At 44.8% G+C, this 22,784-nt stretch overlaps 1 protein-coding gene across 2 annotated transcripts in view; it reads left to right on the forward strand.

Moving 5' to 3' along the window:
• The first annotated feature begins 4,095 nt into the window (after positions 1-4,095).
• Positions 4,096-22,784, forward strand: part of NCAPG (non-SMC condensin I complex subunit G) — a 45,495-nt gene continuing 26,806 nt past the window's right edge. The window contains exons 1-7 of one of the 2 annotated variants that reach the window (XM_060246203.1): positions 4,096-4,255; positions 10,104-10,207; positions 10,987-11,202; positions 12,384-12,612; positions 14,618-14,763; positions 16,508-16,592; positions 19,731-19,923. In XM_060246203.1, the coding sequence (XP_060102186.1) occupies positions 10,106-10,207; positions 10,987-11,202; positions 12,384-12,612; positions 14,618-14,763; positions 16,508-16,592; positions 19,731-19,923 (971 nt within the window). In that variant the 5' untranslated portion in view covers positions 4,096-4,255; positions 10,104-10,105. The remainder of the gene's footprint in view (positions 4,256-10,103; positions 10,208-10,986; positions 11,203-12,383; positions 12,613-14,617; positions 14,764-16,507; positions 16,593-19,730; positions 19,924-22,784) is intronic. The other variant, XM_060246204.1, reaches the window with a different exon arrangement.

The following is a 22,784-nucleotide window of genomic DNA, read 5'->3' on the forward strand; positions in this document are numbered from 1 at the left end:
GGGTTGGCCCGTGTCCTTTATAAAGTTCACATCTTTGGCAGGGCGGGCGCATGGAAGGAGGCTAAGTAGGCAGCCATGAGGCGCCCCCTCTCCCATTGCGGCCGCTTCCCAAGCTTGCCGAAGCTTGGAAAGCCTCGGTGAGGTCAGAAAGACAGTGGGCACGTTCAGAGTGCGTGCTCTCACTGCCACCACTACCCCGCCTCGGTGAAGTCGGGTGTGTGTGGCAGCGAGCGCACTCAGAGCCAGAGGCTCTGAGCGCGCCCGCTGTCTTTTTAACCTCAACAAGGCTTTCCAAGCCTCGGCAAGGTCGGGGGTGGGGGGGATGCCCGGCCCTCTCCTGCTTCAGAGGGAGCTGGGAAGAGGTCTTTCCAGCTCCCTTTGAAGCGGGAGAGGGCCAAGCAAAGTGGTGGGCCAAGAGCATGCAAAAACAGAAGTTGCAGGGGGCGGAGGTGAAGGTTTTGGCCTGGGGTGCTGAAACCCCCAGAACCAGGCCTGATCTCCGGTACCTGGCATTGCATTTTACAGCACGCGTTGCCCAGCCCAACAAACTGACATTTTTGTCAGATCCAGCCCTCGTAACAAATGAGTTTGACATCTCTCATCTACAGCTCTTCCCTGTGTGTAGGCTACGTACATAATATAAACACCACCCGACATCAAGGAAAGCTCAAGGTATCTGAAGACGTGTACGTGCACATGAAAGTTATACCCACAATTTAATTTTGCTGGTTTATTTTAAAAAGTGCATCGCCAAGTCCCACTATGCCCCCAACTTTCATTTTTCCCAGGCTCAGAACATTTCATATTTTTAGTTTCTGCTGTGCTCCTTGTGCTTTTTCTTGATGTTTTATTTTAAAAATTGCACTGCCAAATCCCACTATTCCTCCACCTTTCCATTTTAAACCAAATTTCACAGGAGTTCTAAGCCAGGCACTGAAGGGCCCTGCTAAGGAAGGGTCAGCAGTGTTCCCTCAAAGCTGAGTTAGTGTGAGCTAGCTCAGAGTTTTTTAGCCTCTGGCTCACACATTTTTATCTTGGCTCAAGAAAAATGGCCCCAGAGCAAACTAATTGATGCAGGAGCTCACAACTTTCAGGGTCAGCCCTAGACTGTCTGGCAACCTAGACAAGGCTTCTGCCCCGCCCCACCCCACACACTGATAATGTCACTGAGTCACATGGGGGCACCCAATTCATTACCCCAGAAGGCTGGCGCCCTAGGCAGTCACCTAGTTTTCCTAGTGGCAGGGTCAGCCCTAACTTTAATGCTAGTAACTCTTGAGGTAGGATTTTTGCTCAGCCTAGAAGGGAGCATTGGTCAGCTCCAGCCCATGAATGGGAGGAAGGATACCTTCCCTTGTCCCCTTCTCCTGAAGATCCAGCTGTGTTGCTGAAGGAGTCCTCAGGTGGCTTGCCCAGTGGGGCGAGTGGTGATGGGGGGAGAATGAGGCTGGTTGCCCTGACGATCCGGTCGGCAGCCGCTTCCCTACAGTCCTCGGGTGGCTTTCCCAGTGGGGCAGGTGGTGATGGGGGGAGAATGAGGCTGGTCACCCTGAAGCTCTGGTCAGCAGCCACTTCCCTGCAGTTCGAGCCTGAAGGACTCAGGAGGGGGCAGGTCTCATTTGGGGCAAGAGCTCACAGTAGTGGAGCTCCGGAACCTCTACATTTTATTGCGCTCTTTCTCACCCCCACCCGTGGCAAATACTTGCTTCTGGGCTCCATTGTTCAAACCTCCTGTGAGAACTTGGCTAAACTTTTAAGATTTGACAAACTATCTAATATTTATCCCCACAAAAAATGGAAAATAACCAAAACATATAAAGCAGACGGATAGAAATCTTCCTCACGTCACTGTGGCCACACAGGAGAAAGTAATTGAAAAAGTATGATGGGAGTCAGGTTTTATTACGATTATCATTCAAGAAGCCTTTTAAGGTAGATGCTGAGCTGATATAATTTAGTACTCCTTTCAGTGATGTCGGGTGTGTGTGACATATGCAAATGAGTTGTGCCAATGAGCTCCGGCACCTTTTTTTCTACAAAATGACCCCTGACCAGTGTTCCCTCGAAGCTATGTTAGTGTGAGCTAGCTCACAGTTTTTTTAGCCTACAGTTCACACATTTTTGCCTTAGCCCAGTGCTCCCCAACCCTTTTGGCACCAGGGCCCAGTTTTGTGGAAGACAATTTTTCCACGGACCAGGGTGGGGCACAATGGTTTCGGGATGATACAGCTGTGCTCTTTATTTTGGTGTGGTGGTTAAGTGCATGGACTCTTATCTGGGAGAACCGGGTTTGATTCCCCACTCCTCCACTTGCAGCTGCTGGAATGGCTTTGGGTCAGCCACTGCTCTTGCAGAGCTGTCCTTAAAAGGGCAGCTTCTGGGAGAGCTCTCTCAGCTTCACCCACCTCACAGGGTGTCTGTTGTGGGGGAAATAGATAAAGGAGATTGTAGGCCGCTGAGACTCTGTCCTTGAAGGGGCAGCTTCTGGGAGAGCTATCTCAGCTTCACCCACCTCACAGGGTGTCTGTTGTGGGGGGAGTAGATAAAGGAGATTGTAGGCCGCTCTGAGACTCTGTCCTTGAAGGGGCGGCTTCTGGGAGACCTCTCTCAGCTTCACCCACCTCACAGGGTGTCTGTTGTGGGGGAAGTAGATAAAGGAGATTGTAGGCCGCTGAGACTCTGTCCTTGAAGGGGCGGCTTCTGGGAGACCTCTCTCAGCTTCACCCACCTCACAGGGTGTCTGTTGTGGAGGAAGTAGATAAAGGAGATTGTAGGCCGCTCTGAGACTCTGTCCTTGAAGGGGCAGCTTCTGGGAGAGCTCTCTCAGCTTCACCCACCTCACAGGGTGTCTGTTGTGGGGGAGGAAGATAAAGGAGATTGGAGAGCACTATATAAATCTGAGATTGGAGAGCACTATATAAATCCAATGCCTTATTATTATTCTCTCTCGGCTTGGCTTCGCGAACGAAGATTTAAGAAGGGTGCAATAGTCCACGTTTGCTGCAGGCTCGCTGGTGGCTGACAAGACCAATGCGGGACAGGCAGGTCCGGCCACACTGCAGCCACTTATTATTATTATATTGTAATATATAACGAAATAATTATACAACTCATAGCCCAGTTGCAAACAGGCCACAGACTGGTACCAGTCCACAGTCCCAAGAAAAATGGCCCCAGAGCAAGCTAATTTATGCAGTAGCTCACAATTTTAATGCTAGTAGCTCACAAATTAGAATTTTTGCTCACATAGGCTTGCCAATCCCCAGGTGGGGGCAGGGGATCCCTCGGTTTGGAGGCCCTCCCCCCGCTTCAGGGTTGTCAGAAAGCGGGAGGAGGGGAGGAAAATGTCTGCTGGGAACTCTGTTATTCCCTATGGAGATTTATTCCCATAGAAAATCATGGAGAATTAAACTGCGGGTATCTTGGGCTCTGGGGGAGCTGTTTTTTGGGGTAGAGACACCAAATTTTCAGTATAGCATCTAGTGCCTCTCCCCAAAATACCCCCCAAGTTTCAAAAATATTGGACTAAGGGGTCCAATTCTATGAGCCCCAAAAGAAGGTGCCCCTATCCTACATTATTTCCTATGGAAGGAAGGCATTGAAAAGGTGTGCCGTCCCTTTAAATGTGAGGGCCAGAACTCCCTTTGGAATTCAATTATGCTTGTCACAGCCTTGATCTTGGCTCCACCCCAAAGTCTCCTGGCTCCACCCCCAAAGTCCCCAGATATTTCTTGAATTGGACTTGGCAACCCTATGCTCACAAGACCCCACAGTTTAGAGGGATTATTGCCCCTGGGGTGGGTGGGTGTGGAGGAAGGGCAGGGCAGACACACCCACGTTCTCCTTAGTAAAAACACATTAAATTATGCCTTGCCCCGGACGACATGAAAGTATTTCTGAGCCTGACCAAAACATTCATCGACCAACGGCCGCCCCCGCGAGGCTTGTTGACAGCGCCTGCGCAGGAAAGCCGCTCGGTCGCCAAGGGCAACAGAGCCCAACCGAAGAGCGTCGAAAAGTCTCCAGGCCTCTCTCCGCCCGCCCCCCCCCCCCGCGGCTTATTGTTAACCACGCCCCCTTCCAGAACCAGCTGCCGAGACCTCCCTCCCGGGTCTCGCGAGATTTTCAGCGCGCTCCTTGTTGAGGTGACGTTTTTTGAAGGCGAAGGCGGGAACCGAGAAGAGCGGCGGGCGTGAGAGAAGCGCGGGAGCGGCTTTCTTTTTCGGTCCCTTTCGCGCCGCTGTCGCGGTCACAGGTGAGAGCCGCAGGGAACAGCCGGGAAGGAGGCTCGGGAAAGTGTCCCCTCAGCGCCCCCAATCCGCCTCGGAAGGTGTGGGCGGGGCTTGTGGCGCGCGCCCTTGGGCGTCGCGGATTGGCATAAGGCGCAGCCAATGGGCTAAAGGGGAAGCCCTTCCCCTCTGCGCTGATTGGTTTCCTTCCTAAATAAAAACCGCCTCTCAGATTGCGTTTTAATATTGGGTGTGGCCAAGGTGTACGTTTTGCCCGCCCTCTTTTAAGTACCATTTCTCTTTTTAAAATATGATTTCTTTTCCAAAAAACAAATAATAAAGGCCATTTTTGGAGCAGAAACTCACAGGAATGCAGTTCTGACTGACTTGGCATCATGTCCCTGCAAAAAAAGCCCTGTGTGAAACAATGGTGAGGTCAGGGGATGTGGCTTACTATGCAAATGAGTTCCTGCTGGGATTTTTCTACGAAGAAAGACCTGAAAAAAACACCTTTACATTGCTCTTTACATATGAAGAGCAATTAAAACAGTAAAACAGTACAAATAATGTATAAAATATTACAGGTTTGTATTTCAATTAAGTTCTGTGTTTTTTAAAAACAAAACCTTAAAATTTATTCACATCCTCCTTTAATGAAGGTTGAGAAAAATCACCCCCCCTCCAGTGGTTTAACTTGCAGCCTGGATTCCTAAAACCCTGGGCATCATCGTTACTGCCTTGTCCTCACAACAGTTCTGTGAGGTAGGCTCGGCTGAGCAACAGGGGCTCAGGACTACATGGAGATTAGAAAAGCGTACATTTGTTTTCTGTGATGATGGTTTTTCCTGGCCTTTCCCTGCAAGCAATACTCCCTCTAGGCTGTGAAGCCTTGCGAGCAAAAATTCTACTTTGTGAGAGACTGGCATGAAAGTTGTGAGCTCCTGCATCAATTAGTTTGCTCTGGGGCCATTTTTCCTGAGCTAAGGCAAAAATGTGTGAGCCGGAGGCTAAAAAACTGTGAGCTGGCTCACACTAACTCGGCTGAGAGGGAACACTGCCTGCAAGTGGTTTTGAAGTAGCTGGAGGAAATGTTAAAGCTGTAAAATCTGTCAGCTCACTGAAACAGCCAACCTGGGGAATCTTGAAACTTTGCAGTTGCAACAACTATCAACTGTTTACATTTTTTACCTGCATGGAAAGACCTTGTAGTGGTGCCAAGTCTGGCTTGCGAAATTCCTGGAGATTTGGGGAGTGGGGCTAGGGTTACTAATCCCCAGGTGGGCAAAGCAAGAAAAAAACCCATGCACCAAATGTTGCAATATAAGTGCAAAGCACTCTTTTACTCAACCACTTTATCACTGTAATTTTTAAACGTCCTTCAAAGCAAGTAAACAGTCCTTAGTAGAAACTCAAACTTTAAATGTTGCCAGGTATGAAAATCTGCTGTCATAGCTCACAGTCATATCTTATCAGTATGCACGAATGGTCTAAGAACCGTTCGTGCATGCTGATAAGATATGACTGTGAGCTGTTGCCTAAGCACAGGTTCCGGAGTGTAAAAACAGCAGCCAGAGGAAGTGTAAAGGAAACACGAACTTGAACATAGGAGTCGTGTTGCTGCTACTACACCTGTTAAATTGCTCTTCAAAGAGGAATAGGCAGGCTATCTGCGTCTCTCAACAGAAAGACCGGAAGACAGCAGATTTTCATACCTGGCAACATTTAAAGTTTCAGTTTCTACTAAGGACTGTTTACTTGCTTTGAAGGACATTTAAGAATTACAGTGATAAAGTGGTTGAGTAAAAGAGTGCTTTGCACTTACAGTATATTGCAACATTTGGTGCGTGGTGTTTTTCTTGCTTTGCCTAAACTCCTCACCACAAGTTTCCTTATTTACTGAATCCCCAGGTGGGGGCAGGGGATCCCCCCGGTTTGGAGGCCCTCCCCCTGCTATAAGGTCATCAGAAAGTGTGTGGGGGGGTGTTTACTGGGCACTCCATTATTCCCTATGGAGACCGATTCCCATAGGGTATAATGGAAAATTGATCAATTGGTATCTGGGGCCTTGGGGGGGCTGTTGTTTGAGGTAGAGGTACCAAATTTGCAACATAGCATCCAGTGCCTCTCCCCAAAATACCCTCCAAGTTTCAAAAGGATTGGATGAGGGGGTCCAGTTCTATGCGCCCCAAAGAAGGTGCTCTTATCCTTCATTATTTCCAATGGAGGGAAGGCATTTAAAAGGTGTGCGGTTCCTTTAAATGTGATGGCCAGAACTCCCTTTGGAGTTCAGTTGTACTTGCCGCACCCTTGCTCCTAGCTCTCCCTCAGTGTCTTCTGGCTGCACCCCCAAAGTCCCCAGATATTTCCTGAGTTGGACTTGGCAACCCTAGGTGAGGCAGTGCCTGGGGAGGGTGGAGCATAGTGATGATGTTATTCCATAGAGTTAGCCTTGCCAGGTCTCCTCTGGCCATTGTGGGAGGGACTTTTACTTGCCAGCTGCAGGTTGGGAAACTTTTGGAGAGTTGGGAGTAGAGCCTGGGGGGACAGGGGGCTCCATGGAATGCAGCACCATAGAGGCCCCCCTCGAAAGTATCCGTTTTCCCCAGGGGAACTGAGCTCCGTAGTTCAAGCTCTGTAATTCTGGGAGATCCTTCGGTCCCACCTGGAGGCTGGCACCTCCACGATGAAGACCACTCTCAGAAGCTGCCATTTCTTCCAGGCAGGGTTGTCTATCCCCAGATGGGTGCAGGGGATCTCCTGCGTTGAAGGCCCCCCCCCCAACCTCACTTCAGGGTTATCAGAAAACAGGAGGTGGGGAGGGAGATGTCTGCTGAGCTCTCATTATACCCTGTGGAGAGCAATTCCCAAAGGGTATAATGGAGAACTGATCTGTGGGTATCTGGGGGGCCGTGTTTTGAGACAGAGGCACCATATTTTCAACATAGCATCTAATGCCTCTCCTCAAAATACCCCCCCCCCCAAGTTTCAAAAAGATTGGAGCAGGGGGTCGAATTCTATGAGTCCCCAAAGAAGGTGCCGCTATCCATTATTTCCAAATGGAGGAAAGGCATTTAAAAGCATGCAGTCCCTTTAAACGTGATGGCCAGAAAGAACTCCCTTGTGCTTGTCACATCCTTGGTCCTGGCTCCACCCCCGAAGTCTCCTGGCTCCACCCTCAAAGTTCCCAGATATTTCTTGACTTGGACCTGCCAACCCTTCCTCCAGGGCAACGGATGCTTGTTGTCTGGAGAGCAGTTGTGATTCTAGGAGAATTCCAGGCCCTACCTGGAGGATAACCTAGAGAGAACCGTGTTCAAAAGAGATGTAAAATCTTTCAAGAAGTCTCTAAGGACTAACAGTAAACTAGAAACACTTACTAAAGCTCATTGCCAAGATACATTTGCTTTAAGGCTAAGTAATAAAGTTATGAATTCATTTAAAGCAATAAGCCTATTTTTACATACTCGCAATTTATGAGCATACATTGAAATCATTACAAATCATACCAAAAACCAGAGTCACTTAAAGAGTCCACCCAAAAGGGCTGCTATAGTGTAGCAGTGTTGACATGGAGAAACAAAGTTATTGCTGAAAGACTCTCAAAACAACAATGTTGCAGTGTAGTGAAGACTCAAGGAGGAATAAGAAGTATATTTGATACCATGTTTCCCAGGTAGAATTTACGTGTTTCAATATCAACTTCCTCTGATCAAAATACTTCATAATCTGGAACTAATATATAGTAGATATAGCCGCAGTAGATCTAGATGATGACGATGGTGTCTACATCCGCTATCGCACTGATGGCAGCCTGTTCAACCTGAGGCGACTAAAGGCTCACTCCAAGACAATGGAAAAACTCATCCGAGAGCTACTATTTGCTGATGATGCTGCACTCGTCTCCCACTCGGTATCAGCTCTGCAACATATGACGTCCTGCTTTGCAGAGGCTGCCAAGCTATTCGGCCTAGAAGTTAGTCTGAAGAAGACAGAAGTTCTCCACCAGCCTGCACCCCACGAAGATTATCACCCTCCCTGCATCACTGTGGGTGAATCAGTACTGAAGACAGTCCAGCAGTTCAGCTACCTGGGGTGCATCATCTCCTCAGATGCCAAGATCAACAAGGAGATTGACAACAGGCTGGCAAAGGCAAACCGTGCATTTGGCCGACTGCACAAAAGAGTGTGGAGCAACAAGCATCTGAAAAAAGGCACAAAGATCAATGTTTACAAAGCGGTTGTGATGACAACCCTCATCTATGGCTCCGAATCGTGGGTTTATACCGTCATCACCTGCGACTCCTTGAGCGCTTTCATCAGCGCTGCCTTCGCACCATCCTCAACATCCACTGGAGTGACTTTGTGACCAACACTGAAGTCCTCAAGCGGGCGGAGGTTACAAGCATCGAAGCACTGCTGTTGAAGACGCAGCTGCGCTGGGCAGGGCATATTTCTAGGATGGAAAACTACCACCTTCCCAAGATTGCTCTGTATGGCGAACTTTCCACCGGCCATCGAAATAGAGGGGCACCAAAGAAGAGGTACAAGGACTCCTTGAAGAAATCCCTTGGCACCTGTCGCATCAACCATCACCAGTGGTCTGACCTAGCCTCAGATCGCAAAGCATGGAGGCACACCATCCACCAGGCTGTCTCTTCCTTTGAGAACGCACGCGTAGCTGGTCTTGAGGACAAAAGGAGATTGAGGAAGAATCGCACTGCTACAGCACCAACCCCAAATCATACTTTTCCCTGCAGCCACTGTGGCCGGATCTGCCTGTCCCGCATTGGTCTTGTCAGCCACCAGCGAGCCTGCAGCAGACGTGGACTACTGCACCCTTCTTAAATCTTCGTTCGCGAAGTCAAGCCGAGATATATAAGAGATAAACTGCTTACAAAAATTCAAAAAGTACAAACCACATTCAAGAGAAACACAGCTTACCCAATGCTCAAAAAGAATATACATGCAGTTAGTCAGTTACTCCCAAGAGGCATTAGTGGTTCTCCCTGGAGGATAGCAACTCTAAATCTTTGTGGTGTATTGGGATGGGGGACCTGTTGCAAACTTTTGAGTCTATCTCAGGGATGCTTTGCTGTGTACCTACTAGGAATTTACTGGACAGAACTACTACCTATTATCCCCACCTGCCAACTCCTAATTAATATCAGTTGTTGATTCTTTTCTGAAGTAATTCCCAATATGTTTAAAGAGATTTATTAAGTTCCTTACCACCTGAGCCTGTTCCTGTTTGTTTATTAGTTACCTGATAAACAAGAATGGAGTAAGTGATTGTTCTGGAGGAAATTTTACATGTGTTAGCCCTAGTGGAAAGCCTGTTCCAAAAATCCTACCTTGAAAATAGGCCCCTCTTTTTACTTGTCAGAAAGTATAATTCAGAAAGTATAATTCCATGTAGAGCTATTAAAAATGTACAAGATGCACAAGAACTAATCCTTGTTCTGATCTAGTCCAATCCATTATGTGCAGCTGACAGACGAGCATCAGAACAAGGATTAGTTCTGTACAGTTGAACAACTATAACATACAGAAAGCAAGCGTTAGCGTAGAGAAGGATTGCAGCGATTGCTGTTATCTGGTTACATTCCTCAGTTTTATATCCATTCGGTGGCATTATTTGTATCAGTAGTGACTGACTAGTCCTCGGTTGAGATTATGAATAAAAGGGTTTGCACTAAGAATCACAGGTCTGATACTTCTGTCAGAAAACATATTTCCAATTATGTTTTCTGACTGAAAAGGCTTGTTAGAAAAAAGACTAGTGGCAAGGTGAAGCTGGTAACTAGTTAAGTGGACTATGGGTATTATGATGTTCTGATTTGACATATTTTTATTTAAATCTCTCTCTCTCTGCAGCTATGGCAAAGGCAATCTGTATTAAGGAGGCCTTTGAGCAAGTCCAGAAACCTCATCAGAGTCATGGAAAGCTAGTGGCATCTTTGAAGCGAACGTACAATAAGGTAACTAAACCGCTGTCTCCATATATCTGTACTGAACCATGTTAAATTAATATCAACATATTTTATAGCTAGAAAAATGTATAGAACTTTATAAAGTTTATAACATTTATAAAGCCTTTATATATTTTTTTCTTGTGTGTTCAAAGTGCTTCACAGTTATCTAAGTAAACCTTCTAAGGTCACCTGTGTTGTACTTGTTTTCCATAATAGAGAGCTGAGACTGTAAGAACTGTGGCTTGTCTAAGTCCACCTTGTGCGCTCACTGCTGAGAAGAGGGTTGACCCAGGGCCATAACAGGTCCAGAACAATGAGTTGCATGCGGAAAACACTTTAGTCCCCCCTGCCTGCATGAATCTGTTTTCATCACTGCTGATGAGAATAGAAAACCAACTCTTCCATTTTACAAAAGGTTTCTGGGTTGATCTCCTGGCAGCGTTTTTAGCTGTCATAGGTTATTGGATGAGTGACTACTTAAGACTATTTGGGGCTTTTATTGAGCTGCATGTGTTGAGCAGAGGCGAAAGAAGCTTTTGTGTAGAAAGAATTGACTCCTGTACCTATCAGGCATGTTCTACTCTCGTCAGCTTGTAGGGCTGACTTTTCTTGGTCATCATGTCCTTGAGCAACTGCAATAACTAATTTTCAACTTGTTCTTTCACCTTTGCTTGATGGAAGAGCTGTCATTGTTAACCATTTGGGTCTGCCATGTACTAGCGAATGTCTCTTCTCATCTGTATCTGGTGAGCTCATGTAGCTTACCGTGTACATGTTGCTTTTAGTTGCAGGACAAGATCCGTTTCCACGAGGAGTTTGTTCATTACCTTAAGTATGTCATGATAATCTACAAACGAGAACCTGCAGTAGAACAAGTGATCGATTTTGTGGCCAAGTTTTTGGTTTCTTTCTATGAGCCTCAGAAAGATGACGCTGGAGACAAAGAGGAGGAGGAAGTTGAAAATTCGTTCCTGAACTATTTGTTCAACTTTCTTCTTCAGGTACCTTAATCAGTATAATCCTAAAACCAGCACTGGATAGATCAGTTCCCTTTGTGACATTATTATCCAACAGACGTTATGTGAATCTGCTTAGAAACGGCATGTATGTTCTTAGTAGTAATGTAAATTCAATATTCAGTATTATTGGATAACGTCATTTAGGATACAACGTTTGTTATCTCTCTCGCCTAAAAGAAAAGTACAGGCAGAAATGGATTGGTCCCCAATCCTCTATCAGAACTTCCATTATGACTGACTGACTGGGGTTTCTGTAGTGTATCCACCAGGGACTCCATTCCCTGAGTGGTATGGGATATTAGTGTACAGTAGCTACAGCTGCTGTGTTTGGACAGCAGCTTTAGAAGAAGACGACTGCAGATTTATACCCCACCCTTCTCTCTGAATCAGAGACTCAGAGTGGTTTACAATCTCCTATATCTTCTCCCCCCACAACAAACACCTACCTGTGAGGTGGGTGGGGCTGAGAGAGCTCTCCCAGCAGCTGCCCTTTCAAGGACAACCCCTGCGATAGCTATGGCTAACCCAAGGCCATTCCAGCAGATGCAAGTGGAGGAGTGGGGAATCAAACCCGGTTCTCCCAGATAAGAGTCTGCACACTTAACCACTACATCAAACTGGCTCTCCAGAAAAGTCACAGAGGGAAATGTGTTCAGCATCTCTAGTTTATATCTCCTAGGCATAGTAAATACTCTTCATCTTCAATTAGTTTATCTCTGTCGAGACTGTAGTTTAGAAAAATTGGGATTCTTCTCTCCCCCCCCCCAACCCCCCCCCCCCCCCCCGAGTAACTTTGATATTTTTTTTCCACATCAAGTCACAGCCGACTTATGGCAATTCCATAGTTTTCAAGGCAAGAGATGTTCAGAGGTGGTTTGCCTTTGCCTGTTTCTGCGTCACCACCCTAGTATTCCTTGGAGAAATCCCATCCACTTCCTAGTCAGGGTTAATGCTGTTTAGCTTCTGAGATCTGAGAGCCTGAGCTAGCCTGGGCTATCCAGGTCAGGGCAAATTTGATATTAAGAGAAGTAAATTCATGCTAAATGTGAACTTAAGGAATCTTTTTCACACATATGCACAGGCATGGAATATATATTTATGAATAATGAAAATTCACGAACAATGGTAAAAATGACCTTCTCCCTCTTTTTTTGTCTCGTTAGTGTCATAACGCTAACAGCAAAGGAGTTAGATTTCGAGTGTGCCAACTTATTAATAAACTTCTGGGGAGCCTGCCAGAGAATGCTCAGATTGAAGATGAGCTGTTTGATAGAATTAACAGTGCCATGCTTGTTCGAGTGAAAGACCGTATTCCAAATGTGAGAATCCAGGCTGTGCTGGCACTGTCCAGACTTCAAGATCCAAAGGACAGTGACTGCCCTGTAGTTAATGGTATGTTGTTGAGCTTTCATTCAGTGGTGTGTCTTTAAACTTTTGAGATTCTTTTTTCAAAAAGTTTCATTGGAATCGATTGTTACTAAATTTTTAGCTTTAAAATTCTGCAATTTGGAAAATTGTACGGAATGTAATATTATAAGTGTCATTGTATTCTATAAGAAAATATATATTGAATGCTTGGGAGCGTTGCAAACTGCTACACTCCATGTAGATAGATCCAAGTAGTCAGCCGTGTTGGTCTGAAGTAGTAGAACAAAATAGGAGTCGATTGCACCTTTAAGACCAACTTAGTTTTATTCAGAAGGTAAGCTTTCGTGTGCTCTCTAAGCACACTTCATCAGATGAGGAATCCGGTACAGTGAGCAAAGCCACACATAGCCGGTAGACAGTGGCTCAGAATACAAACTGGTACAAATTTAAGAACCAATGACAGTATAGTAAAATTATCTGGTAGGGAGTGGTTTAGAATGCAAAATGGTAAAAAAAAAAATTAAGATTCAATGACAGAATAGTAAAATTAACAAATTGAGCTACTACTCATGCTACTCAGATCAATGTGTTAATTTTACTATTCTGTCATTGAATCTTAATTTTTTTTTTACCATTTTGCATTCTAAACCACTCCCTACCAGATAATTTTACTATACTGTCATTGGTTCTTAAGTTTGTACCAGTTTGCATTCTGAGCCACTGACTACCGACTACGTGTGGCTTTGCTCACTGTACCGGATTCCTCGTCGGATGAAGTGTGCTTAGAGAGTACACGAAAGCTTACGTTCTGAATAAAACTAAGTTGGTCTTAAAGGTGCAACTTGACTCCTGTTTTGTTCTGCTATACTCTGTGCTTCCTTAGCCATTTGAGAGGCAGGAAAAAGTAAAAAATTGAAGGCAGGAAACAAACTCTGAAGTAAGCAAAGCATGTGTCAATTTGACAGGGGGACTCTTAGACATTCACAGCAGGTAGGATTGTAATAATTTTTGGATCTCAGGATGGTTACAACATTGCAAACACTGAACTCTTTAATAATATATTGTCATGTAATTGCCAAAACTGTTCACATTTAAACAATATATTCTTGAAAATATGTTGTATATATCTACAATTGATATAGGTGTTACCATTATTAATGGTGTAGATTGTCTTGCATAAAAATGTCATGCAACATGTTCTAAATAAAACTTTGCCTTAAAGAACACTTCACTGCAGCCAAAAGAGGGAGGGGGAATCATAGAAGTTTTTTTCAGTCTTCCCCCAAACTTCCCAGTTTTCCATTTGGTCAAATGGAATCAATACTCAGTTTTCTTTTCATGCTATACGTTTTGAGTGAGAAAAACCTAGTCTTAAGGATGGATTTCCATCATTCCAAAGGAGGAAATAATTCACAGGAGTTCCCCCCTCACACACACACACACACACACACGCACAAGCTTTCCTGTTTTCCATTGGACAGAAAGGAATCTCCAACAGAAAAACTGGAAGGGGGAGTCCTTGTAGAAGGGGCTGGATATTTTCTTTTGTTTTTCTGGACTTTTACATCTCTAAGCTGTAAAAGTTTTTAGTGGCTGAAAGTATTTAGTGTTAAACTTCAGAACTAACCCTCACAAAGATTTTTTCTGCCTTTTAAAACTAAAGGAAACGAAGCCATGGCCCAGTTCCCATCATCAGCTCTTATGCTTGTCTACATGATGGGTCTTCATCAGTACGTTTTATTTTCCAAAAGTGGCAGCCTGTTTGCTGTTACCGTATTACTGTTCCTCAGTATTTCACATAGCAAATATGGGAGATGCAATGGACAGAGATGCTCTGGCTTAAAAACTTTCACAGAGCATTATGGGAAGTCTTGACTGACTGTGGCTTCCAGATGCATCCTGGAGCTGCAGGGACAGTTCTTCTAATATGAGTACTCCAAGGTGCGTCAGCATCGCTCCTGCTTTGCTTCCTTTTTAAAAAGTTACATAGTTTAGCTTCCCAGTTTCACGCAAACACCTTTTCTTTCAGTTTACTGCAACATGATTGAGAATGACTCCAATTCAGAAGTCAGGCGTGCCGTGTTGTCATGCATCGGTCCGTCAGCTAAAACTCTGTCCAAAATCGTCGGCCGTACCATGGATGTCAAAGAAGCAGTCAGGAAATTAGCATACCAGGTGAACAAGCTTCTGTCGGTAACTAAGGGTTTTTGAAAATGTAGCGGAACCACGTAGAACTCGGTCGGATTCTCTCTGGGGTAAAAATATCTTTGTGCAGAGACTGCTTGGTATAAGAGGCTTTTAAAAATTTGGTCAAAACATCTCAGCTCTGATCAGTAAACCCTCTGTTAGAACATAAGAACATAAGTGAAGCCATGTTGAATCAGGCCAATGGCCCATCCAATCCAACACTCTGTGTCACACAGTGGCCAAAAAATCCCCAGTGCCATTAGGAGGTCCACCAGTGGGGCCAGGTCACTAGAAGCCCTCCCACTGTTTCCCCCCTAAGCACCAAGAATACAGAGCATCACTGCCCCAGGCAGAGTTCCGTCAATATGCTGTGGCTAATAGCTGCTAATGGACTTCTGCTCCATATACTTATCCACTCCCCTCTTGAAGCTGTCTGCTTGTAGCTGCCACCACCTCCTGTGGCAGCGTTTAGAATCATTGTAGCAAAATGCTTTCTGCTTTCTTCATAGCCCACTTCCTCTCTTGACTGGCAATTACTTATTTTGGGTGGTGGGGGTGGCCCAGGAGGAGTAGGGGAACATATACGTTTCTTTCCTTTTTACATTTCTTTGCTATTTAAGGGGAAGTGTATGACTTAACTGTGGCAGGCTGCATAGGAATTCAGAGCTGTTAGTCAGAACAGCTTTGGAAATCATGTTATATGGTGGGGTAATACATTAAATCCAGTTTAGAAGGTTATATGGTTGGATTTTGTTTTGGGCCTTTTCCTCCTTCCACATTTCCACTGACATTGTCAAGTGCCTTGCCTTTTTTTCTGTTTGCTGATGAACTCTACTTTTGTCTCCTCGCTTCTGCTGCTCCTATCTGTTCGTAATAGTTATCAAAATCCTCCACATTGGTTTGAGCGGTTGCCAGGGAAACCAAGGTCACTCTGCCAGATCAGGAGCACCTGTGTAAAGGGGCATGGGAATAATTTGGGGGGAGGGATTGCTGCTTCTCACTTTCCTTTGAAAATGTAATGGCTTTAACTAAGTCTATATAAGGGGGCAGGAAGCCCACCAAGCTAGTCTTTGCAAAGTCCTTCCTGCCTATACACGGTTGTCTGGAGTCAATAAATAGCCATTGATGGACTGTTTGAGCTCTTTGAACTACTGGGGTCTTGACAGACATTAGAAGAACATGGTTCACTGCTAAATATGTCCCTGATCCAGCTGTAAAAACATTCTGTCTATGTCCATGGAAGCTTCCTTCTCCCCCAAGGATGTCAGTAAAATGAGTGACAAGAGTAAGACGTTTTACCTTTTGCCAGAAACTGCTTATCGATGGGTGGTTCTTTGATGGTTTTGGAGTTGCTGTTGTGGGGCAGAAATGAGAAGCTGCTTGTTGGGGCTCCTTAGGACAAAGGCATGGTACAAACGATGCAACTTCAATGAGTCTTCATCCTTTCCTTTGAGTTTCGGCCCGTTTCCATCCCCCAGTTATGTGACAAAATACAGATGAAGTGTATGCATGTGTGAGAGACAAATCAGCCAGTGTTTCAACAACAGTTTCAGCAGTGTATTTTGACCCAGCAGCTGGGAAGTATTTATTGCATTGCTTATAGTGGAGAGATACTTTTAAAGCGTCAATCATCTTTACTAGGAGCTTAGATATAAAAGTTGTTGGCTCTGATTTATAGAAAGGAATTGTGTTCGCCAAGCATTAGCACTTGTGTGTTCTTTTTTTAAAAAAGGTTCTGGCCGAAAAGGTTCATATGAAAGCTTTGACAATAGCTCAGAGAGTCAGACTTCTGCAGCAAGGGCTTAACGATAGATCAGGTAAGAGAAAATATCTTAATTTTTGTTTTGTTGTTGTCTGCCAGTTTTAATCTACTTTTTCAAACGTTTCTTGGGTTTTTAGTTCCAGTGAGCTGCCTGGATGCCACTTGGAAACATGTGGGGGACCCACAAGGAATTGTGGGGAAGAGAAATCCCACTCCCCCTTCGGCCCTTGCTTCTTTCTCCCCTTGCTCAGACCTCTTGTTGATCCCATGAACTCCAACCCATGATTTTTGTGCTTCATTGTGAGTTGCTGTGGCAGCTCAAAGGAAGGAGGTGCTGTAGCTCAATGGTAGATCATCTGCACGGCATGCACGAGGCTCTGGGTTCAATTCTTGGCATCTCCAGTTAAAGGATCAGACAGTAGGTGATGTGAAAGGGGCTATGAGCTGTCTTATGTTGAATCAGACCCTTGGTCCATCCACATCAGTATTGTTTACTCAGACAAGCAGCAGCTCTGCAGGTTCTCAGGCTGAGTTCTTTCACGTCTCCTATTACCTGATCTTTTTTACTGGAGATGCTGGGGACTGAACCTAGGACCTTCTGCATGCCCAGCAGATGCTCTGCTGCTGAGCCACAGTCACTTGTTTGCCTGCCTGAGATCTTGGAGAGGCGCTATCAGTCCGAATAGACAATACCGACTGTTGTGGACCAATGGTCTGATTCAGTATACGGCACCTTCGTGTGCTTATGTGCCTAGAATCAAGCATCTTGTGACATGTACATGCGCAGAGGTTGCTTTTTAAAAAACATTGTTGCCTCCAAATTGTATTTTCACAGCAAGATTTTCTGCATACCTGAAAGTTTCCTCAGGCTTGTAAGAAGATACATAGCGACCTGGTTCCCCATCTTAGAAAAAATCGATAGTGATCCATTTTATATTAATTCTTACAACAAATCTAAATTATATAAAGATTTTTTGTGGCTATAATTTACTTTAATATATTTAACTATGTAAGCCTACTATTGGTTTTTTCCCTTTTATTTTCTATGTTTAATGTGTGTTATTGTATTGGTTATTTTTATTATTGTATGTAACTTTTATACTTATCTATGATATGTTCATTTTCAGAATTTTCATTAATAAAATCATTTGAAATTAAAAAAAAAAGAAGATAAGAAGGTATTGGATTTATATCGCACCCTCCACTCCGAAGAGTCTCAGAGCGGCTCACAATCTCCTTCACCTTCCTCCCCCACAACAGACACCCTGTGAGGTAGGTGGGGCTGGAGAGGGCTCTCCCAGCAGCTGCCCTTTCAAGGACAACCTCTGCCAGAACTATGGCTGACCCAAGGCCATGCTAGCAGGTGCAAGCGGAGGAGTGGGGAATCAAACCCAGTTCTCCCAGATAAGAGTCCACACAGTTAACCACTGCACCAAACTTGCTCTCCAAGTTTGTTCTTGTAGAACCCTGTGTGATAGTTGTGGCCGATCCCAGCAGACTGATTTGACTGTCTGAGGGGGCAGAGGGCAGCGCAGGTCAGACATGTAGGAGAACAAAGTCTGAGCCTAGTAGCACCTCTAAGATCTACAAAGTTTAATTGCATTGAAACAAGGCCATGCATGTCTATGTGGTTGAGACTGTGTCACTGAAACCAGTTGGATGTTCTTTTGATCAAACATAGACATGGGCAGGCTGCAATATTTGCTGATATTCCTTATGTGAGACTTTGTGCACGCCCACATGTTATTGACTGCATATTTTCCTGCCAGAATCCAACTCTTTTCTAAGCCTTCTCCTACCACACAGTTTATTTTACTGAATATGTTCTTATCTCACCTGTCCCAAACAATCACTTTACAAGAATGCAGATGACAGCAATCTCCAAGAAGTGTGTAAAATACAGGCAACCGACATAAAAACAAGCAAAGCCATTGCCACTGGTTAAAATCCACTGAAAACATGTTGGATGGGTAGCATCTTGGAAGTAACATAAGGCATACATATTGACCTTCTGACTGTAGGTGAGGAGAGCTAGGATTTAGGAACAATGTGAAGAGGGCGTGAAAGCACAGCAGAAGAAGGTATTTCCAAGCAAAATTTTAATCATATCAGGAAGCCTTGGCTGTTGCTCAGTTTTGGGTAAAGTGTTTGTATACTGTTTGGTGTAGTGCAGTGCAGTTTAATGCAGTGGTTAATTTTATTTTATTTTATTCGATTTATATCCCGCCCTACCCCACCGAGGCGGGCTCAGGGCGGCTTACAACACAAAAACTAACAACTCAATTTAAAATACATTAATAATACATTGATAATTATAATTATATGATAAAATACATAAAATACATATAAAATACATAAAAACATGTAAAACTCACTTCAGTATGTACTATGCTACCTTCTTTAAATCAATTCTTCAATATTCTAGTATTAAAAATCTGATGTTCGAGATTTGAATATTCAGGCATTTCGATAACAATTAATTATATGCCAACCGGAAGAGGGCTGTTTTGCAGGCTAAGTGTCTGGACTGTTATCTGAGAACTGAATTTGATTCCCCACTCCTCCATTTGCAGCTGCTGGAATGGCCTTGGGTCAGCCATAGCTCTGACAGAGCTGTCCTTGAAAGGGCAGCTGCGGTGAGAGTCCTCCTAGCCCCACTGACCTTACAGGATGTCTGTTGTGGGTGGAGAAGATATAGGAAGTTGTAAGAATCCTGTGGCACAGAGTGGTAAAGCTGTAGTACTACAGTCAGAGCCCTCTGCTCACAACCTGAGTTCGATCCCAGTGAAGGCTGGTTCAGGTAGCCGACTTGAGGTTGACTCAGCCTTCCATCCTTCCGAGGTCGGTAAAATGAGTCCCCAGCTTTCTGGGGGGAAAGTGTAGATGACTGGGGAAGGCAATGGCAAACCACCCCATAAAAAGTCTGCCATGAAAACATTGTGAAAACAATGTCACCCCAGAGTTGAAAACTACTGGTGCTTGCACAGGGGACTACCTTTATCTTTAAGCCGCTCAGAGTCTCTGGTTCAGAGAGAAGGGCGGGGTATAAATCTGCAGTCGTCGTCGTCTTCTTCTTATTTAGTCTTAAAAGATCCAGTTTGGAAATCGTGGGACTATTCAGTGTTCTGCAAAAATACTTAAACAGAGCACTTGGGGCAGTTCTGTTTAGTGCTGAATTTCCTCTGCTCCACAGAATCTGTGAAAGGAGTGGTGCAGAAGCAGCTGCTGCTGGCCTGGCTGCGTCTGGCTGAAGGAAACACCTTGGAGTTGCTTCACCGGCTGGATGTGGAGAGTTGCCCAGAGGTGGGGATTTCAGCCCTCAACGCCATGTTTTCACTGTCTCCATGCAGCGAGTTACTTAAAAAATTTTCAGACCTCAGTGAAAGGTATGTCTGACCAAAAAAAAAAAAAAAATTCTGTTTGCCACTATCCAGATTTTAACTTCAGGGTTTTTTTTGTTCATTATTGTTTAGATTGGTAGCTGAAGCAGTAGAATGAAGTTGGAGCCTAGTGGCACCAATAAGAACAACAAAATTTTATTTTGGATATAAGCTTTTGTGTGCACGCACAAGGAAGATTATACCCAGAATAAATGTTGTCTTAAAAGCGTCACTGGCTCAAACTTTGTTCTGCTCTTTATTGTGCGGAGCAGGCCGTGAATTCAGCAGGAGGTCACAGGAGTGCAGCTCCTGAACCTTTCTGACAACCCCCCCTCCTCCCCACCTACCTTGTCCATTGAATAGGAGGTGCAGCTGCATAACAATCCCAGGATTAGGAGAGCGGGCAACCAGCCAACCACCAGGAGCTTTGCCATGCCCCCAGCAGCCCTCATTAACTCCTGGAGAAGCCCGTGCCACCCTTTCTCCGCTTCTTATGTGATTTTGGGTGGTGGCTGGCTTGCTGGCCTTTTGACTGTGGGGAGGGATGGCCAAAGAGAGCCCCAGGTGAGCAAGGCCTGCTTGGACCGGCTGGATCTTTAGCCAGCCCAAGCAGGCCTCGCCCGCCCAGGGCTCTCCTTTCTTGCGTCGGGTTGCTTTTGACTGGTGGAGGGGTGGCATATGCTAATGAGTTATGCTAATGAGCTCCACCACCTGTTTTTCTACAGAATGACCCCTGGTGCAGAGGTAAATCAAAAACACTTGCTGGTAGAGCTTCTATTTAATTTTTATTGTTTTGGATGGATATGGTGATAAACATCCAGGGCATTATTCCAAGTACTTGTCAAATATCCCAGGTTGAAACACTGATATGCTGGAGATTTTCCAAGCAGCGCTGCAGTAGTTTTTCAGGTCTCAAGAAAATGCAGCTGGAGTTCCCAGACAGAAGACTCTTGATCAAAAGGCATCCAGTTGGCTAACAGGGAGTGCCTCTGTTCAGTCTTGTGAGTGGTTAAATGAGGCTTGCTAGGGTGGAAGATTGCAAAACGAATGCTCTTGCAGGAGGAGGATCTCCCTGTCTGTTGGGTATATGAATATGAAGCTGCCTTATACTAAATTAGACAAAATAACAAGCCCCTGCAAAGAATAGACATTGTAATAGTTGTCAGTTAGAAGGTTGCTGGAATAGTATACCATACAATAGAAGAAGATGATGATATTGGATTTATATCCCGTCCTATGCCCTGAATCTCAGAGTGGTCACAATCTCCTTTACCTTCCCCCTCCCAAACAGATACCTTGTGAGGTAGCTGGGCTGAGAGAGCTCTTACATCAGCTGCCCTTTCAAGGATAACTCCTACGAGAGCTATGGCTGACCCAAGGCCATTCCAGCAGGTGCAAGTGGAGGAGTGGGGAATCAAACCTGGATCTCCCAGATAAGAGTCCACGCACTTAACCGTTATACCAAACTGGCTCTCCTTTAGACAACAGCATAATAGACAATAGCATAAGTAATAACAATGATCATGTTGCATATACAATATAGAATCACACACTTTCTTCTGGAAAAGAATCCTGTTAATGTTGTTTCTTCTTTGAACAGCATGAGAGCTCTCCTTAAAACAATTCAGTACGTATGAAGAAAAAATAAAGTCTGAGAAGTCAATAACAGTATTAGATAATAACATGAAATCCATAGAAAAAAGAATCCAATTTGAACATATGAAACTGCCTTATACTGAATCAGACCCTCGGTCCATCAACGTCAGTATTGTCTACTCAGACTGGCAGCGGCTCTCCGGGGTCTCAAGCTGAGGTGTTTCACACCTACTTGCCTGGACCCTTTTTTAGTGGAGATGCCGGGGATTGAACATGGGACTTTCTGCTTACCAAGCAGATGCTCTACCACTGAGCCACCGTCCTTCCCTAATGGGGGAAAGACCAAATTAATCCTCCAGATTTTAAAAGAATTTAAGGACCAAAAATTGTAGTTGAGGAACTGAAGAATAGATCTGAGATATCAGAAACAAAATGTACCGTTAATAAGGTTATTAGCCATAGAATTATGAGAAAATTATTAGACTATAGAACAAATTGGGGGAACTAGACAATAAGATTAGAAGATTATGTCTCAAATTGAGAGGAGTTAAGGACCAAATGGCAGGGGATAACTTATTTAGACAATTTGTTTTCTGGAATCCTAGGCACAGACTTCACGGAGAATGGAGAGTTGTGCAGCAGACTGAATCAGTATGGCATTTGACCATTCAAAAGTGGGATGAATTTGCCAATTATGGTGCACTGCTATTGCTTTCCATTTTTTATCTCATCTTTGTATATATAGTTACAGGGCCTTTTTTGTAGAAAAAGCCCAGCAGACGCTCATTCGCATATTAGGCCACACCGCTCTGATGTCTGATAGCAGCCCCATGGTGCAGAGTGGTAAAGCTGCAGTACTGTGGTCTGAACTCTGCTCACGACCTGAGTTCGATTCCGGTGGAAGCTGGATTCAGGTAGCCGGCCCAAGGTTGACTCCGCCTTCCATCCTTCTGAGGTCGGTAAAATGAGTACCCAGCTTGCTGAGGGGAAAGTGTAGATGCCTGGGGAAGGCAAGGGCAAACCATCCCGTAAAAAGCCTGCCGTGAAAATGTTGTGAAAGCAACGTCACCCCAGAGTCGGAAACGACTGGTGCTTGCACAGGGAACCTTTCCCTTTCCTTTTCCTCTGATGCCAAGCCAGTTGGAAATGCATTCCTGTGCGTTCCAGCTCAAAAAAAGCCCTGTATAGTTATATATGAATTGGAATAAAAGGAAATTTAAAAAATGGAAACTGGCTTGTATGTGTGTACCTGTGTATATTACATAATCTAT

The sequence above is a fragment of the Heteronotia binoei genome, chromosome 9 (assembly GCF_032191835.1).
Source record: "Heteronotia binoei isolate CCM8104 ecotype False Entrance Well chromosome 9, APGP_CSIRO_Hbin_v1, whole genome shotgun sequence".
Classification (NCBI taxonomy): Eukaryota; Metazoa; Chordata; class Lepidosauria; order Squamata; family Gekkonidae; genus Heteronotia; species Heteronotia binoei.